Here is an 18,925-nt window from a genome sequence, read left to right as displayed (position 1 = left end):
TATAGGCAGGGTTTTAAAAGTTATCTTCTTGTTACTAATGTCTAATATAATTTTACTGTGGTCAGATAATTCGATACTAATTTTTTATTTCTTGAGACTTGTTTGTGGCTAGAATGTGGTCAATGTTTAACTAAAGTCAGAAGGTTCTACAAATTTCTGCCAGATTAATTAAGCTTGCTAACGGTGCTTTTCAAATTTTCTATACATTTGATGATTATTTTGACTGCTTAATCCATCAATATTGAGAAAACTGTGTTAAAAATCTACTAGTATGTTTATGGATTGCAAATCCCAATAACTAAAAAATTGTATCTATTGAAGTTAATATATTATTATTTACTTTTTTTTTTGAGATGGAGTTTTGCTCTTTTTGCCCAAGCTGAGGTGCAATGGTGTGATCTCGGCTCACTGCAACCTCTGCCTCCTGGGTTCAAGTGATTCTCCTGCCTCAGTCTCCCAAGTAGCTGGGACTACAGGCGCCTGTCACCATGCCTGGCTAATTCTTCTGTTTTTAAGAGAGATGGGGTTTCAGCATGTTGGCCAGGCTGGTCTTGAACTCCTGACCTCAGGGGATCCTCCTGCCTTGGTCTCCCAAACTGCTGGGATTACAGGCATGAGCCACCTTGCCTGGCCTGAAGTTATTAGTATTATTAAATGTACCTAAGTTTAGAAATTGTTTTATCTTCCTGGCAAATTAATTTCATCATTACACAATAGCCTTAATATATTCCTAAATAACATTTTGCCATCAGGTATACTTTGTGTGATATCAACTTAGCACCATTAGCTTTCTTCTCATGAATATTTCCCTAGCAAACATTTTTTTTGGTGGTGGGAGTGGGGTAGGGCTGGCATTCTTTTGCTTTCAATTTTTGAGTCCTTTTATTTAGGATACAGAAATAGCATATATTTAGAAATACCATATAGATGAATTTTTTGGGGGGGTGGGATCTAATCTGAGGATCTGTGTCATCTGAAAACATTAGTTCATTGATATTACTGTGCTAATCCATTAGAAAATATTTTTACCCCTTAGTTTGGAGTTTCTATTCACTTTCCTTTTTGTGTGCTTCACAAATCCCCCTTCCATGTTAGTTACTCCTACTGATTTTTTTATTTTAATTCCTCACCAACATATACTGCTTCGAAAGTTTTCTATTCTACATCTATTCTTTTTTAAAAACTAAAACACAATTTTTCATTTTAAAATAATTTCAGACATAAAAATGTTTCAAAAATAGAATGAAGAATTCCCATATTCCTTCTCCTCTCCCAGCTTCTCCAAGTATTAATATCTCAAATAGCCACAACACAATGATTAAAAGCAGGAAATTAACATTGATATAATATGAGCTAATTTACAGATCTTATGAAAATTTCACCAGTTGGCTCACTGACGTCCTTTCTCTGGTTCAAGATCCAATCCAGGACCACACATTGCATTTAGTTGTCACATCTCCAATCTGGGGTAGTTCCTCAAGTCTCTGTCTTCTGTGACCTTGATAATTCTGAAGAGTATTGGTCGGGTATTTTGTAGAATGTGCCTCAATTGTGTTTGTTTTTTGGGATTAAATTCAAGTTATGAGCATCCCTTCTCTGGTATTTTTGCCAAAAATGTAAGTTAACACTGCTTGTTCTAGAAGAGTGAAATATCAGCAAACTGGAGATGTCTCGGTTCCAGTCTGCTTTTTCCTCCAGATATTACGCTCACCACATCCTGTCCTCCTATTCAAACTTCCTAATTCATGGGCAGGAGGAGACTTAGATCCAGGAGGCCTGACAGCTTCAAGAGGTAGTCCTAGAGCGTGATGGCCACAGGCCAACAGCAGACCCTATGATGGCTGTTGGATGCAGCAGAGTGTGCCGAGTCTCCAGAAATGGTCTGGAGAGCATCTAATTAACATTATGTCCAGCACAATCTACAAGGAACAGGGGGCTTCTTTACTCCCTTTAAAGTGTAGGGTTTTAGTGTCGTGCTTCCTCCTGAACCTTAAAACCGTATTCTCAACTGTCACTTTAAGAATCCAAGTAACTTTAAGAAAGAAAACTGATTTAAAGACAGCTAAGGGGTAAATCAAGGATGGGCCCTCATGGCAGTCTTATCAGAACTTGTTTGCATCAGGAAACAAGTTGGCTTTGCTGAGTGTCTGATTAAGTCTTAAAAATAATGCAGATGGCTGGGCATGGTGGCTCACGCCTGTAATTCCAGCACTTTGGGAGGCTGAGGCGGGTGGATCACGAGGTCAGGAGTTCGAGACCAGCCTGGACAACATGGTGAAACCGTCTCTACTAAAACTACAAAAATTAGCCGGGCGTGGTAGCACATGCCTGTAATCCCAGCTACTTGGGAGGCTGAGGCAGGAGAATTGCTTGAACTCAGGAAGCAGAGGTTGCAGTGAGCCGAGGTTGTGCCACTGCACTCCAGCCTGGGTGACAGAGCAAGGCTTTGTCAAAAAAAAAAAAAAAAAAAAAACAAGAAAAGCAAAAAAAACCAGACAACTCATGGGGAAATAGACCCACAGAACAAGGACAATGATTATCCAGAGGCCTCAGGAGAAAGTCAGATAACAAGCTTGGGACCGCTAACTTCTGGTTTGCAGTCTGAAACTCCTGCTTGATGCAGAACAACACTTTCTCTGAGTTGTATCTATGCCCATGGTAACTATTCCTCAAGTATTAAAACAGAATGCAAATTAATCGATGTTACAGATTGTGAAAATAAATAGTTGGAGAAGTGATCATAGCCTTTAAGGCTTCATGTACTCATATGCTCAGCATATTTACTGAGCAATGGCCAGAACAGGCTTATTTAAAAAAATTCCACTATTACTCCTCTTCTGCTTCTACAAGCACCAATTTAGAGCACTTTGTGTATCACTGAAGTCCAACCACCCTTACTACACGCAAGGAAACACATGCAGCCAAAGACCACGTGACTTTGACAGCACTGCACAGAGCTGATGACAACTGAAAGGAGAAACCAGCCCACTGTCTTTTTGATCTCATTTTCTCTATTGCTTATGCATTTTTCTATTTCCTTGACTTCTGCCCTTTATGATTTCCTTCATTCTACTAACTTGGGGTTGGGGTTGAATTTGTTCTTCTTTGTTAATATCTTAAGATGGAACCTTAGATCACTGAATGTAGATCTGTTTTCTAACGTAAGCATGAAATTTTTTACAAATCTTTTCCTCTAAGCACCCTATAGTTGCATCCCTCAAATTTTGATATGTTTAACTTTTCATTCAGTTCAAATATTTTCTAATTTCTCTGGTGTTTTCCTCTTTGATTCCTGGGGTATTTGGAAGTGCACTGTTTAACTTCCAAATATTTAGGGCTTTTCTTGATATTTTATTGTTATTGATTTTCAGTTTAATTCCACTGTGGTCAGAGAACAAACCGCATAATTTGAAAATTTTAATTTTCTTTGAGATTTGTTTCACGACACAGCATATCAATCATTTTTCATATCTTCTATGTCTGATTATTTTCTTCATCTAGTTCGATCAGCTGCTAAGAGGAGCTTAAAACTTCCAATCTGAGAATGATACTGCCTATTTTTCCTTTAATCCTGTCAATTTTGTCTTACGTATTTTAATGATCTTCATGCTTTGTTACTAGATACATACATGATTGTTATATCTTTCTGAGTGACCATTTTATACTTATGAAAAGTCCTTCTGTTATGTTTTATCTTAAAATCTTCATTACCTTATATTGATATAGCAACTCCAGCCTTCTTTATGCTTACTATTTGCATAGTGTATTTTTTTTCCATCCAGTTCCTTTCAACCTATCTGTGCCATTTTAAAACATAAAGTTCATCTCTTGTATACAGCATATAGTTGGGCCATGCTTCTTTATTCATTCTGACAACCTCTGCCTTTTAATTGAAATACTTAATCCATTAATGTTTAATGAAACTATTGCTATGGTTGTGTCTGGACATATCATTCTGTTATTTTCTATCTGTTCTCTGTTCTTCCTTTAGTTACACGACTATTTTAAAAACGCAATTATAATTTTCTTATTGGCTTTTTAGCTACACGCCTCTACATTGTTTCAGTGATTGTTCTGGGGACTACAACATATATCCTTAACTTTTCACAGTCCCTTTACATGTAATATATTACCACTTCATGTAAAATGTAGAAATCTTGCACCAATATACGTCCATTCCCCACGCCCTTATTTTACATCTATATAGGCTATAAACCCACAGGACAATGCTATACTACTTTATAAACAGTTATATATAAGTACCTTGCGCTAACCGATTGTGCCGCTGGAGCTCGCAGTCATACATATTATAAAACCTTTCAGAAAAAGCAAAAAGAAAGAATTCTGTATTTACCCAGCTGTTTACCATCTCTAATGTTCTTCATTGCTTTCTGAGGATATGCACTTCCATCAGATACCATTTCCTTTCCGTTTGAAGAACTTCGTTTAACATTTCTTATAGTGCAGGTCTGCTGACAACAAATTGTCCTAGTTTTATCTAAAAATGTCTTTATTTAGCTGAAAGAATATCTTCACTTAGAAGTGAAGAACTCTGGATTTGACAGCTTTTTCTTCTATCACTTTAAAGATGCCTATTTCACTCTCTCTGGCCTCCATAATTCTGATGTTAACCCAGAAGTTGAGTCCAATGTTGTTCTCCTATATGTAGCAGGAGTTGTTCAACTGCTGCTGACTAGATCTGTTTTTCAGCTTTGGCTTTAACAGTTCGTGGCAGTGTGGCATGTTTTGTCTTTATCTTTTTTGCTGTTTGTTGAGCATCATGAATCTGTAAATTTGCATCTGCCATAAATTTGGGAAATAGCCATTATTTCTTGAAATATTTTTTCCTGCCTGATTCTCTCTTTGCTTGCCTTCTAGGACCACAGTTATCCATGTGTTAAGACCATTTGTTATACTGAACAGGTCTCTATAAAACTTCCCCAAACATTTCCCTATTATTCATATTGGACAATATCCCCTGGTCTATCTTCAAGTTCCTTTACTCTTTCCCCAGTTATCATCACTGTGCTATTTAAGCCCAGTCAGTATTTTTGCTTTATTTCAGAAATTGTATTTTTTGGTGCTAAATTTTTCATTTTAAAAATTGTTTCTATGTCTCTGCTGATATCTCCTATTAAATTGTTGCTAACTTGTTTTACTTCATTGTGGATAAAGTGCATTAAAACCTTTGATAATTCCAATGTTTAGATAATCTCAGGGTTGGACTCAGTTGGCTTTCTATTCTCTTGAAAATATGTTCCATCTTCCTTGTTCTTCATATGTCAGGTAATTTTGGATTTTTATCCTTGACATTATGAAGAATAAATTGTGGATGAACTGGATCCTGTTCTTTTGATTTAGCTGGTACTTATCTGGCTTGGACTTGAACTGCAAACCCAGTTTTCTCGAGTGTTTCTTGAGTGGTAGCTTTAATCTCAGTTAAAATCTTTGTCTTCAGCCTGACTTGGCTTCATATACAAGTGTTCAGGGGCCAGCCAGCAATTTTTTTTTTTTTTTTTTAGTTTACTAAATGCCCTGTTTATTCTGTGAACAAGGCTCAGAAATGTATAGACAGAATTTGTAGGTTGAGAAATCTGTGTAGTTGTGACTTTACAACTATACTTCGCAAAAGCAGTAATGACAGCAGTTTCTGAACACATTAACCTACTGTTTGGTTTAAAGCGAACACAGAATAGTTCCTGGCAGAATCTAAGTGGTGATCATCACAGTTTGCTGCTTTAGTCTTTAAGAACGAGTGGAGTTTCCGCTTGAGCCACCACCTCCTTGCTGCTCAGGGCTTCAACAATCACAAGTGCTAACTCAAAGCTGGTCCCAGGCCCCCAGCTGGTAAGAATCAGGTCACCCTTTTCCACGATTCTCAGAGTAGGTGTAATGATCTCCATTCATCATTTTGTCTTTAGCAAGCAGGTGTAACTTTAAAAGTAAACTTTCAAAGGTGTAACAGGTGTAACTTTACTTTCAAAAACCTGTGTCATGAGCCAAAAGAGCAGTGGGACCTGCACAGATGGTGGCTACCAGGCCCTTCAGGTTTTCCTGTTCCTTCAGTATCTCCTTCACGGCAGCAGACTCAGATAAATTCTGTGAATCCAGATTACCTCCTGGTAGAACCACCGTGTCATACGGTCCCTCCTTTTTTGCATCTTCAAGACTGGCATCAGGAGAAATGACAATATCGTGGCTACACTGTACTGGGTCTTTCCCAGCCAGACCTGCAACGGTGACCTCAATCCCAGCTCACCTCGTGACATCTACAGGGATGACTGTCTCCTCTGCTCCTTTAGCTAGGATGACCAGACCTCTTTTGGAAGCCATTTTTATGTTACGTGTTTTAAAGACCCACACCAGGATGCGATTTTGACAGAATTCAAGGATTTCTTCTCTGGCTTTTTCTTTTCTAAAATCCCCCTTCTCTCTCCAGTAGCTGCAATTTCCTGGATACAATCTTGGTTTCTTGGAGCAGAGAGGCACAGAGGATTCAAAAAAATAGTTCAAGAAAACTTCCCAGAATTGACAGATTTTAGACTCACCACCAGGAACAACAGGGCATCACACCCAGAACAACATTAAGAGCTTTCAAAAAACTAAGAAAAGATGATTCTACAGAGAGAAGCAGGTGAAGAGACACTGGAGGACAACAGCACAAAAGCCTCCGAATTCTGAGTAAAAATGATTTCCAACCTAGAATTCTATACTCAAGAAGCTATCAGTAAAGATTTTCTGCAGATACTCAGTCTCAAAATATTTACCTCCAATATACTGTTTTCTCAGGAAGCCACTACAGGGTGAGTTTCACCATGTGAGGGAGCAAACCAAAAGAGAAAAAGACACAGGGTACAGAAGTGGCTGATCAATCCAGGCAAAGGGAACTTCCAGGTTGGTGATTACAAAAGGAGATGCCAAGTATGAGGTCAACCCAGCGGGCATCCAGCCTAGACTAGGACAGGCTAGAAATCTAAGGTAGTTGTTCAAGAAGAGAAACTTGGTAACATATCTATGTTTGAATATACTGCAAGGACATTTTGAGATGAGTGAAAATGGTTACAATACATAAAAATACAGTAAGAAAAGAATATAGGCTGTGGCTGGCTTAGAACTGAATGGCATCTACACAGGCCTCATAATGTGAGCACTGGATGCTGGTCTAATCAGAAGGAACACACTGAGAAGACGGGTTAAGGGAGTATGTGTGTGGTAGAGGGGATGAAAGAGGAGAGAGCTGAATTTTCATATTCTATTGTAGGAAGACCATAGCACTCAAAGCCACAGAATCAAGAAGCGGCAATACAAACCTGTGAAGGTAGGGACCACAAGGTAAATACCAAAAGACTAAGGCTAGGAGAATGGAAAGTGGATGGCTTTAGGAAGCAAGCAGAGGAGGAGGGAGATGCAGAGGGACTGATCATCTTCATAATCAGCTCTGTGGAGCCATTTGACTTTATATATTTGATTAAAAAATAGTCGGACACATTTGCTAACATTATTTCATCAATGGCACTCAACGATATTTCCTAAGGTGCTATTTGGTCCCAGCTCCTGGGCTAGCACTGCAGTTCTATACCAAGGCTCCCTGACGGCTGAAGCTGCAGCTCATGGAACTCCTTCACACAGCTCACAGAAGGGCTTTGAGGTCAGTTGAGAGCAAGGGACAGGAAGAATGGCAGAACAGAAAACAATTCCTAGGTCATCTGAAATCTGTATCCACCCAGGCAAGGCCTGGTTTCAGGAGCCTGTATTGTCTAGGTAGAAAAACTTAGCAAGCAGGAGAAAAGAGAGGGCTGGGTATAAATATTTTAGAAGACAGTCCAATAGGCAAAGAAACAGGGGCAGCAAGAATTGATCAGGCACCCAGGGAAGATAATTTAATAAGAAAGGAAGCAGAGAATAGATCTTTAAAAAATAGTTTTACTTTTGTCCTTGAGGCCAGGATACTCTGATCTTTAAGGAGGAGGTTAGTTCTTGTGAGTTAAGAGAATGGGTTCACAGTATTATGTTTCTCTGATTCCTTCCTTATCACTCTACTTGGTCATTTCTGGTTTTCTAAATGCTAAGTTTAGCGACCATTTCTCAGTACTTACCCTTTTGACATCTGCACCATTTGACCTTGCTGACAATCTCTTTATTCTTATTATAATACTTGCCCTTCCCTTGATTTCTGTGACCCCATGACCCCACTCTTTCCAGGTTTTCCTCTTACTCTATGATGAGTTCTTTTGGGGCCTTCCCTGGCAGTTAGAATTCAGGCAGTGGTCTTGGTTCTCAGGGATTTGTGTCTGGCTAGAGGGTTTGTAGGAAGGTGGTACAAGAATCTTTTTTTAAACATGTGAAGCGATAATAATGATAACCATGAAAATATCAACAGTGACCACAAGAACAAAACCAGTGGATTCCAGTCATGGCAAAACACAGTTGAAGGCACAAGACAAGCTTAACTGCCCACTTTGTCGAGGATTTTCTGTGCTGAGATGGGAGAAAGACACTCTGATACCCTACTGCCTTTCATTAGCCAAACTGCAAACAAGTTACCCAAAGACCCAGGTCTTGTCCGTAAGATGTTTATTGTTACATATTTCTAACCTGGCCAGGTACAAAAAGGCTTTCCAGTAATACAGGTAATAAACCTCAGTGTAATAAATCCTCCTGTGCGGGAGCAGAAATGAGATGAGATCAGCATACAGAAAGCATAATGGCCCTAGTACAGAGTAATATGCAACTGTGTTTAAAGCAAAGCTAAAATAATTATGGCTGCTACTCTAATTGAGGAGTGATATAGTAAATATATCTTTCAGAGCAGTTCACAAATCTATATGAAAATCTTTACAATAGAACCAACAGATAAATGTTTAGTGACAAAAATGTATGCAAGTTTAGTCTATGCATAGTTATTTTATGAATATTACATAAAATATATGACTTTATTTTAGAAACCCAATCTTGATTTAAAAACTAGTTAAAATTTGTAACTTTTCTGAAAACATATTACACAACACTCTTATGAAACTAATAGCAGAATATCCCATAGCACGTGATCAAAACAGAAATACACACCACCACCTTGTACCAAATCCAGAATAAAAATACAATCTTTTCTATTTCTTCCCTTTAACAAAATTTATATGCAAAGATGACAGAGACAGGAGAATGAGTCAGTGTGCTGGGCCTAAGGCAATGATGCTTGTTTTGCAATGCCCCAATCATTTCTAGAACATGCCACTTTCGTGGTACACTGATATAGAAAGTCTTAGTAAAAAACCAAGTGACTTCTAATAGCTCTTTACCATTTCAAGTGAGGCCAACTTAGCTAACTCACATGAAGCCATGCTGACCCACAAAGAACATGGATGTGCTAAAAACAAAATGCCACCAGAGCGTTAAAGTACCTTGAACCTCCCTAATTTGTTTTCTCAGCTGCCTCGTTAACTTGCTCCAGGTCCTGGTTTATCTCTCAGCTTTCATCTAACTTATATTCATCCATCTCCTCTTACCCACTAAACCAGGGTCCTGTAACTCGAGTGGCTCTTGAAATCCCCTTCTTCCAAGAAGTCCCCCTGACTTGTTGCAATAGTAGCCCTTGAACTCCCTCACTTGGGTATGGGGTTTTTAGGCCTTTACCTTCCACTCTGAGCCATAAAAGCACTCCCGGTTTCCATGTTGCTACTGTTTATTAGCCTCTGGAATTGATGAACTTTCTCTGAGCTGTGACCTGGGTGGACGGACGTCAGCCTGTTCCGCTGGAAGGAAGAGCTGAGCAGTGGTGACGTCAAGGACATACGGAGCCAGAGTGTGAACCTGAGTCCTGCTACTTACCGCCTTGCAGTCTGAGAGAAGTCACCAACCTCTCTAAGCCCTGACTCCTTCCTCTGCTAAATGGACATGGCGGTAAGCTAGCCCACATGTATCATAGGCTGTTGTGAGGATTAAACAGGGCACTTCATGGTGTGCCTCGCACATGGTAAGTCCCCAGCAAACAGAATTAGGACCTGACAGATGGTTTCTGACAATGTGCTTTACCGATACAGGGTTAACCAGAATGTAAGTATTTTGAGTGTTAACAGTAGAAATATAAAAAGTTAGGCCGGGCGCGGTGGCTCACGCTTGTAATCCCAGCACTTTGGGAGGCCGAGGCGGGCGGATCACGAGGTCAGGAGATCGAGACCACGGTGAAACCCTGTCTCTACTAAAAAACACACAAAAAAATTATCCGGGCGTGGTGGCGGGCGCCTGTAGTCCCAGCTACTCGGAGAGGCTGAGGCAGGAGAATGGCGTGAACCCGGGAGGCGGAGTTTGCAGTGAGCTGAGACTGCGCCACTGCACTCTAGTCTGGGTGACGGAGCAAGACTCTGTCTCAAAAAAAAAAAAAAAAAAGTTATATAGCAAATGAAAATGTTCAAATAAAGACACTTAGGGAAAAATGTCAAGCAAATTACAACTTACATTAAAGGCAGATTCTTTATTGGCTGAATGTGCTGTACTAGATATTTAAAATAACACAAACATTCATGATTGCAGTTTTTAAATTTAGCTCACAGTTGAGTTAGATACAACAGTTAACATACTTAGGAAAGACAATTCTTAACAGCTTTATCAAGCACATTTGTAAAAGATTAAACTTTCATTTCCAGTTACTATGATGTCCCCCATACACCAAATGAACCAACACATTTATTTTAAATAATGGAAACTGTACATGGCTACACTGTGCTCTAAAATTACATTAATGAGGACATTAATTTTAGCATTTAAAAAAAGGGATTTTAAAATAACCATAGAAAAATTTGAAAACCCTGACAAGCCGACTACAAAGAAAGAATTCCTCAGTTTTCAGATGCAACGGTATGATGGAGTTGGATGGGCAGCTGACTGTGAGAGAAGTCACGGTGACCTGAACCTATTCCAGTAAAGCCAGTCAGCAGTGAATGTGGGGCAACTGCACGCAGCTGGTCTACAGCTCCCACTGCCAGGTGACCAAGGAGCATCCTGAAGTTTGAGAGAAGAGACTGTGTGACACCAACATTCTTCCAGCTACTGAACAAGGTCCCTCAGCAGGTAAGAAGTGGCACAGACAAAGTCACCTGCTGAAGGAGTGGGCAGCGGTGGGCAGGGAGTTGGCCGTCCACACGGAGCCTGGCCTTTCCTTTAGGGGACCCTGAAGCCTGCGACCGCCCCGCCAACACCTGTGAGTGTAACACAGTACCCGTAACACGTTCACACTCCATCACAGATAACACACAGGGCCTCGGACTGCAACGCATGGATGGGAAGTGACACACATCAAATTAAGAGTGAGAGAGAATGAAAGCTAGTGCTCAGTCCTGTGAAAAATAAAAATCAGATAGCAAAATGCAAAGTTAAATCAGACACCTGGACCACAAATAATCTACCCCAGTAGTAATACGTATTTTAATGGAGACCACAAATTTTTCCAAAAACCTGCTTGAATTAGAAAACTTAAGGCCATTTATATGAAATAAGGGTTTTAAGCACAGCTGTACAGTTTAGGACAGTAAGAGCTCCAAAGATGTCTACATATAACTTTCCAAATCTCCTCTTATCATCAATCAGTCTCTCCGTGTGTCGTGGGAGCTGCCTGCGCTTCTGTGAACGGGACACTGAGAAATGCTTCAATATGTGCCACGCCATTCCAGAACACTCCCTGCAGAAGCAGCTCTTCCCGCAGCACTCAACCTTCTGCTGAGATGCAAAATATATTTTAAAATGTATTTTAAAGTCATACAGGATCTGATCTAGTAAGAATGGCAAAACAAATACTTCTTGGGCATTTCAAATGAGGTCATTTTAGTTGAAATGTATGCCAACACTTTTCGAAGTCAGAGGGAGAAAAATGGCAAACCCAGTGTTTAATACACCAAATACCTTTAGGGTACTTAGAAAGTGAACAGTCTTATTACTTGTTATTTTCCTGGACTTGGCAGATACCTATGTTTTCATCATGGTTGAAGAAGCTGCTTGGAAACAGGTGAGCTGCAAGTGCATGCCACTCTTAAACTTGTTCAGGAGCTCTTCCAGTAACCTGCAGGAAGGAGACACTTGTCTTACAGCCTGACAGATGGGGTGGCCCTAGCAACACAAGAAAACACCAGGGGAGCCAGTGCCCGGCTCTGCCTGTGCTTGCTGTGTTGAGAAGGCAGCTGAAAGGTTCTATCTATGGATCCTTAACTCAGCAAAAGAAACACATCAATCAAAGAAGTTGGTCAAATAGGATATACTGATACACGTATTTATGTTTGTATAGAAACATCCCCTTTCTATCCCCTCCCAGGATTAGATTCCTCCCTAATACAGAATGATGTTTGGGCCTATTCTTTTTTAGAAATTCAACTCTAAAATAATTTACACACCTTCAAATTCACTTTTTGTTAGATGGTTCTATGAACGTTGGCAAAGCCATACCGGAGTGTAACAGGCTACAGCACGTGGCATGGCTGCACCCTCTCCCCTGCTGCCCCTCTAGTCAGCCTCTTCCCTAACCCCATCCCCCAGCAGCCACTGCTGACTTTCCCTTCCTCCCATTTTGCATTTTATGTTTAACAGATATTAGACAGTGAGGAGCGAAAGCAGTGAGTTAACCACCAGGGGAAGCAGGGTTACGGCTAATTCCACTAGGCAAGTCGCTTTGCTACCTGATACCTCAATCTGTTTCCCCAACTGATCCGATAGTCATCTAAATTTTCTTTTTCTTTTTTTTTTTTTTTTTTTTTGAGATGGAGTTTTGCCCTTGTCACCCAGGCTGGAGTGCAGTGGTGCGATCTCAGCTCACTGCAACCTTCACCTCCCAGGTTCAAGCAATTCTCCTGCCTCAGCCTCCTGAGTAGCTGCAACTACAGGTGCCCGCCACCACGCCTGGCTAATTTTTGTATTTTTAGTAGAGATGGGGTTTTACCATGTTGGCCAGGATGGTCTTGATTTCCTGAAGTCGTGATCTGCCACCTCAGCCTCCCAAAGTGCTGGGATTACAGGCGTGAGCCACTGCGCCTGGCCCTAGTCATCTAATTTTAAAGCTAGAAAGGATTTTAGAGTTTTCCTGGTTTGGATGAAGCAACCAAGAACTGGGTTTAACAGTACTGAGGTCAAGAGATTATTTCACGGTTTAACAATGTTCAATATTAGAATACTATCCCCACAGCAAACCTAAAATATAGTCTTGACCTGGGGCTATTTCAGGGTGTGTATTGTTCTTGACACACTATGACACACTACCTTTTGAGCCCTGTTCCACATATGAAACGTAGCAGTGATTGTTTTAAAGAAATGAACAGGGTTTGGAACCAATTCAAATAAAGGCTGGAAGCTAGTGAGAGAAAGCAGCAGCAGGAAAATGGAAGAAAGGGCTGACAGTGCAGGCACTGTCTGCATAGCCGCCATGCGCCCAAGTGGGATGCGCGTGGTGGGGGGGACTGATGGTGGAAGGGCTGGTCTGCTGCCCGCTCTGTGCGTTGATGCCATGTGACAGCTTCCCCCCATCGCCCAGCCCATGTCCTCTCTGCCCTGCACTGAGTCTACACTGCATTCACGGTGCCAGCATTTCACAGTCAGTGCACCACATGTGCCTGTCTATGGGTCCGGCAGCCACGTGCAGAGGGGGTGGTGAAGGAATGAAGGCTGCCTCAGTTGGGGGGAGCCTGGGCATTTATGAAATTTACCTGGCCTAGATTTTCTCTTAGGCCTGTTTCCTGTTCTATGAGTAATAAAGTTTAAATTCAGGTTGAGATCATCAGTGTGGTCTAATGAAATATATATGTATATATGAAACTTTATTATGCCATATGTGCACATCTACTCTTAACATTTTATATTTTATAGAACACAAAATAAATACTCCTGAGTTACTCAAAGATAAAATCACTGACTCCTGCATTGTACTATGCTGTCTTTTTCCATTACTTCTTACGTATGCTACTAATAGAGTTTACTGAGTAAGTCATAGGTAGCTTTCTTAAGACCTTTTCTGTACCAGTCACTTGAAACGAGAGCCAACTTCGAAATTCTCCTAAACCCAGAAGAAAGGTCTTACCTTATTCTGTCACTCGGAAGACATGCAAGTTACAGGTGACGAGATGTAACCTACTAACGCTATTAAGTAGGTACATCTGGCTTATTCTGATTATTTGGATTCTGCTCCTCCTAGAATCCAAATCATTATTACTTTTTAAAAGGTACTTTAGGTAACAGAACCTTGTTGAGCACAGAACAGCACACAGGACTTACTTTTTATCTGCTCCACTGGAAAGCTGGGGCAGGGCTTCCAAAGCCTGCTTAAAACTTGACCTGGAACACAAACAGCCACACTGAAGTTGAAGCCTTGCATAGGAAAACTGCTGACAAATTCTTAAGCATCCCTTAATTATTGAGAAGCCAATAAAAGCCAGTGAAGCAAGGAAATACGAGAAAAAGTAAAAGTGAAAAACAACAGAAAAAGTAAAAGTAAAAGCGAAGGTGTAGCTACCAGGTGGAGGCTTTGTAGCAGCAGGGTCAGAAAAACTCAAATAGGAAATGAAACGCAACTTGAAAAGCTAAAGGAAAAACAGATCTTTGAAAGGATGCTACCTGTGGTAGAGGACAGCTTAATGTGAACACGTATAATTTAAAAGGAGTCTTTTCAAAACAACTGGAGATAGTTTCTTTCCTTTCTTACCAGTTATTCTAAGAAATGGGGATGACCTTTTGAAAGATGACACACAGTGGGGTGTTTACAGTATTTGGCATGCACAGGGCCTGATCTACAGCCAATGTCTTGTAATAATTAAATACAGTCTACTTAAAACTTGTAGAAAAATGGAGAGCTATATAGATGCTTTAAAAATTCAACATAATTTCTTTACATGAAGAAGGTAAAAGGAAAGAATTTTAAAAAGATAACTTTGGGATATTTAGCTTTTACAAGGAGAAAGTATTAGAAAAATTGCCAAACCAAATGAAAAGCATCATAGGGGATACTGTCTGGTAACAGTTCTTAACTTTTATCTCTTATGATTGGTTAAGGTGAAGACATAAATGTAATTATTCTTGACTTTAGGGGGTCGTTGCTTTTATATTGTAAAAACATCCTCCTCAATCTACCAGGAAGTACGTTTTTGAGCAATATTCCTCAAATCAGGGGCAAGTGTCACAGCAACAGAGAGAAAGACTGAAAAGTTCCAACAGAGTCATAAAACCTGGTGCCGGGCATCTCCAGCTGCTCCCGGGAGGGCACAGTGGGGTGTGGGGCAGGTGGCTTGGTGCACTCAGGTCCCTTCCCACATTCAGTGGGCTCTTTCCTGGTGTGGAAGGCACTGCCGCTACCTCCACCATCAGCTTGTTTCTTATGAACCTCTTTTTGATTGAAAGAAATGTGATGGAATTGTTTTGACAGTATGAAGATAATGATAAACATACTACGTATTATTGGCAGGGTATTGAAAATTAAAAAGTGATTTGGCACATTTTCTCATTTAACCCCCTCAAAAGCTTGCCTAGAATATTTTAATCTTCCTCTATAGATGAGTACCTTATACTCTGTAAAACTAAGCAGGAAGAAAGAGTAGGCATTTACATGAAGTGCGCACACATCCAACATGGGCTGGGTGCTTTCCATCCTGTTAGCATGTTGTGCAGACAAACGATGGCTGGGAAAAGGTGTGGCTAAACAATGAACATGGGGGCCCGCTAAAAATGGCTGCTGGTGAGCTGTGACCGACGGGAATGAAAGGCTAACTTCATTTGTTAGGAAAAAATGGAAAAAGTCTTTTCAGTTGCAAAGCTGACAGTAAGAATGATAGCAAGCCATGTTATCAGATGCTGGAAATGAATGAGTAAGCATATTACAGTGTCCTCAAACATTTCATTTGCATACTACTTGGCTTCTCAGGCACCTCAACAATATAACCCAGTATTTCCTAGGTAATGTTGCCCATGTAGTAAACAATTTTGCACAGGCAAACAGTAGTTCTGCTTCACTTCACCTACTGATATTTCAATGGTAGGAAATCCTGACTTTCATTCAAAACAGCTAAAAATTATCATCAAATTTCCACTACAAAATTTTGCAGAGAAACCACAAGGCTTCCTCTTATACTGATATTTACAGCACTCGAGCTGTCCTTCAGAGTCTGCTATGAATACACTAAGACTCAGTTCTTAATCCTCTTTTGCTTTAAGAAGTATGTCATACTCTGCTGTATTATAAGACTAAGATTTGTCAGTAGTAAATAAAAAAATTATATTAAACCCCTTTCCTTTACATTGTGTTACAAAGTGGCCTTGATATAAACTTTATCACATCACAAATTCATGAGCATGTGCTCTAATCAGTCATCTTTACAGAGGACAGAATTGACTAGTAAGACAACCTTTATTTTTAATAGAGCACTCAGAACTAAAGAACACTGCCACTTACTTGCTTTCGGGTGTCAGGTAAACAGCCACAGTGTCCCTCAAAGCACAGATTTCAAGTCTCGCCTGAAAATGAGAAAAAAACAAAGTGACAACAGGAAAATTTATATTATCAAATATAAACAAGTACTGAGGTGAGGGGTCTCCAGCCTGCTCATCGTAGGATGGGGTTGGCGTAATACCACCATGGTGACTGCCAGTCATGAGTAGAGTTTCTAAAACAGTCCGAAGAAATTTGCTACCACAAAATGTTTGTTGACTGAAAATTAACTTGTAGTCAAGGATGACTTTCTGAGGGCAGGGAACTAGATATCTCACTATGAAAAGTACAAACTGTGTCATGATTTTCCAGCCATCTGTATTTACTCTCTAACCACTAATTTTTCTTTTAGTCTTGTAAGAGGAAAGACACTTTGAAACACTGCCCTGAAAGGGCCCGTGCCCCACAGAGGTAAGGATGTGGCTTGGCATGCTTCCTGACACCTATGCCCTTCCAGGCACACTGCCTTAATCTCAAAAACTAAACTATGCTCTATGGATTCAATGCAGTCTCTATTAAAATCACAGCTGGTTTTTTTTTCCTTAATGGAAATTGGCAAGCTGATTCTAAAATTCATAAGGAAATGCAAGGCACTCAGAACAGCCAAAACAATCTTAAAAAAGAGTAACACATTTAGAGGCCTCACACTTTCTGACTTCAAACATACTACAAAGCTAAAATATATTTAAATATTGTATACCCTCATATTTATGATCAACTGCTATTCAACAAGGGTGCCAAGACCACTCAGTGGGGAAAGAACAGTCTCTTCAACAAATGGTGCTAGGGCAACTGGATATCCACATGCAGAAGAATGAAGTTGAATCCTTAACACAAAAATTAACACAGATCATAGATCTAAATGTAAGAGATAAAATTATGAAACTATCAGAAGAAACCCAGTGTAAATCTTTATGACCTTAGGCTAGGAAACCCTTCTTAGAAATCATGCCAAAAGTATAAATAACAACAAACAGATAAAAGTGTACTTCATCAAAATTAAAAAATCCAGTGCTACAAAAGACAGCATCCAGAATGTGAAAAGATGACCCACAGAATGAGGTATCACTTCACACCCATTAGGATGGCTATAATCAATAAGAAACAGACAATAACAAATACTGGTGAGAATGTAGAGAAATTGGAACCCTCAAAAATTGCTGGTAGGAATGTCTGCCACTTTGGAGAACAGTCTGGCAGTTCCTCAGAAGATTAAGTATAGAGTAGCCATATGACCTAGCAATTCCGCTCCTTGGTATGCATGCACGAGACATGAAAACAGATGTCCACACAAGAACTTGTACAGGAGTGTTCACAGAAGCATTCTGCATATTACTCAAAGGTGGGGAAAAAAATGCCCATCAACTGATGAATGGATAAATAAAATGTGGCATATTTAAAGTGGAATATTATTCATATGTAAAAAGAAGCGAGGCACTGGCACATGTCACAACATGGATGAACCCTGAAACATTACGCCACATGAAAGAAGCCAGTCACAAAGGGTCAATATTTTCATGTTTCTGTTTATATGAAATTTTCAGAGTAGACAAATCAGAGATAGAAAGCCAACTGGTGGTTGTCTGTAGGGGGAAAGGGTTGTTTGGGAGGCAGATGATTAGACTTAATGGGTCAGGCGTTTCTTTTGGGATGAAATGTTCTAAAATTGATTATGGTGATGACTGGACAGCTCTGAATATACTAAAAATCACTGAATTGTATATTCTTTTTCTATTGTAGACAGATCGTATGCTATATGAAATATTTCATAAAAGTTTTAAGAAAAAAGTTAAGCTTTCACTTCTACGTGAGCATGAAGAAGTGATCTGACATACAAGTCAGTTTCCTGGGAGCTCCAGCAGACCCACTGATGATGATAACTTGATTTTCTGAAGTAGGTGCCCACAGTGAGTGGGACACACAGGAGAACATTTAAAAGAAATATCCCTTATTCTCAAGGAGTGGACAAAACATAAAACAATGGCAAAAGACACAGCTCTTCACAGCTTATTAGAAATTCTGTAAGCCATCTAGATAAAAGCAGATATATATGACACAGGACATTCAGTGACCTTTTTCTGTTTGGAAGGCAATTGTTTGGTTTCATTTTTTCAGTCCCTTAGAAGCCTGAAAAACAGTATATAACTAGAAAGTTACAAATGCTAGAAAGTATGACAATTTCTGTCTATATTTTGTTTATATTCTAGTATAGGTAAAAACAGACCTACCAGGAAAAAAGGTAGAACTTTCAGCTGACCATTTTAGGAGAAAGATTAAATTACTACAAAACCAATCTTCTGGTAGAAATTTTATTCAATCAAGGTGATAGATATCGTGTTTTAATTAAACTAAGTTATGCCAATTATCAAAACTGTGGCTAACTATATAATACCTACAAAATTGTAATCCAGAAAACATCATGCTAAAAGATGTGCCAAAATCACCAAACTGTCACTCCCCTTTTCACCAAGCTCTCAG

General features: G+C 39.8%; 1 protein-coding gene, 1 long non-coding RNA gene and 1 pseudogene across 8 annotated transcripts in view; 1 reads left to right on the top strand and 2 right to left on the bottom strand.

Moving 5' to 3' along the window:
* Positions 1-4,291: 4,291 nt before the first annotated feature.
* LOC129473669 (Parkinson disease protein 7-like) lies at positions 4,292-7,124 on the bottom strand (annotated as a pseudogene).
* Positions 7,125-8,557: 1,433 nt separating this feature from the next.
* Positions 8,558-18,925, bottom strand: part of EXOC2 (exocyst complex component 2) — a 200,575-nt gene continuing 190,207 nt past the window's right edge. For 2 of the 7 annotated variants that reach the window (XM_063633015.1, XM_063633016.1), the window contains exons 26-29: positions 16,412-16,473; positions 14,245-14,304; positions 11,956-12,049; positions 10,449-11,706 (exon numbers count right to left, since the gene is read on the bottom strand). In XM_063633015.1, the coding sequence (XP_063489085.1) occupies positions 11,956-12,049; positions 14,245-14,304; positions 16,412-16,473 (216 nt within the window). In that variant the 3' untranslated portion in view covers positions 10,449-11,706. Of the gene's footprint in view, positions 10,359-10,448; positions 12,050-14,244; positions 14,305-16,411; positions 16,474-18,925 lie in introns of those variants that run through there. The other 5 variants (XM_063633017.1, XM_055264365.2, XM_055264366.2 and 2 more) reach the window with 5 other exon arrangements.
* Positions 10,466-12,323, top strand: LOC129473670 (uncharacterized). The gene is made up of 2 exons (XR_008654324.2): positions 10,466-11,064; positions 11,581-12,323. It is a non-coding gene; the product is annotated as an uncharacterized lncRNA (long non-coding RNA).

This window comes from Symphalangus syndactylus, chromosome 23 (genome assembly GCF_028878055.3).
Source record: "Symphalangus syndactylus isolate Jambi chromosome 23, NHGRI_mSymSyn1-v2.1_pri, whole genome shotgun sequence".
In the NCBI taxonomy this organism is placed as follows: domain Eukaryota; kingdom Metazoa; phylum Chordata; class Mammalia; order Primates; family Hylobatidae; genus Symphalangus; species Symphalangus syndactylus.
This window is presented reverse-complemented; position numbering and strand designations above follow the sequence as displayed.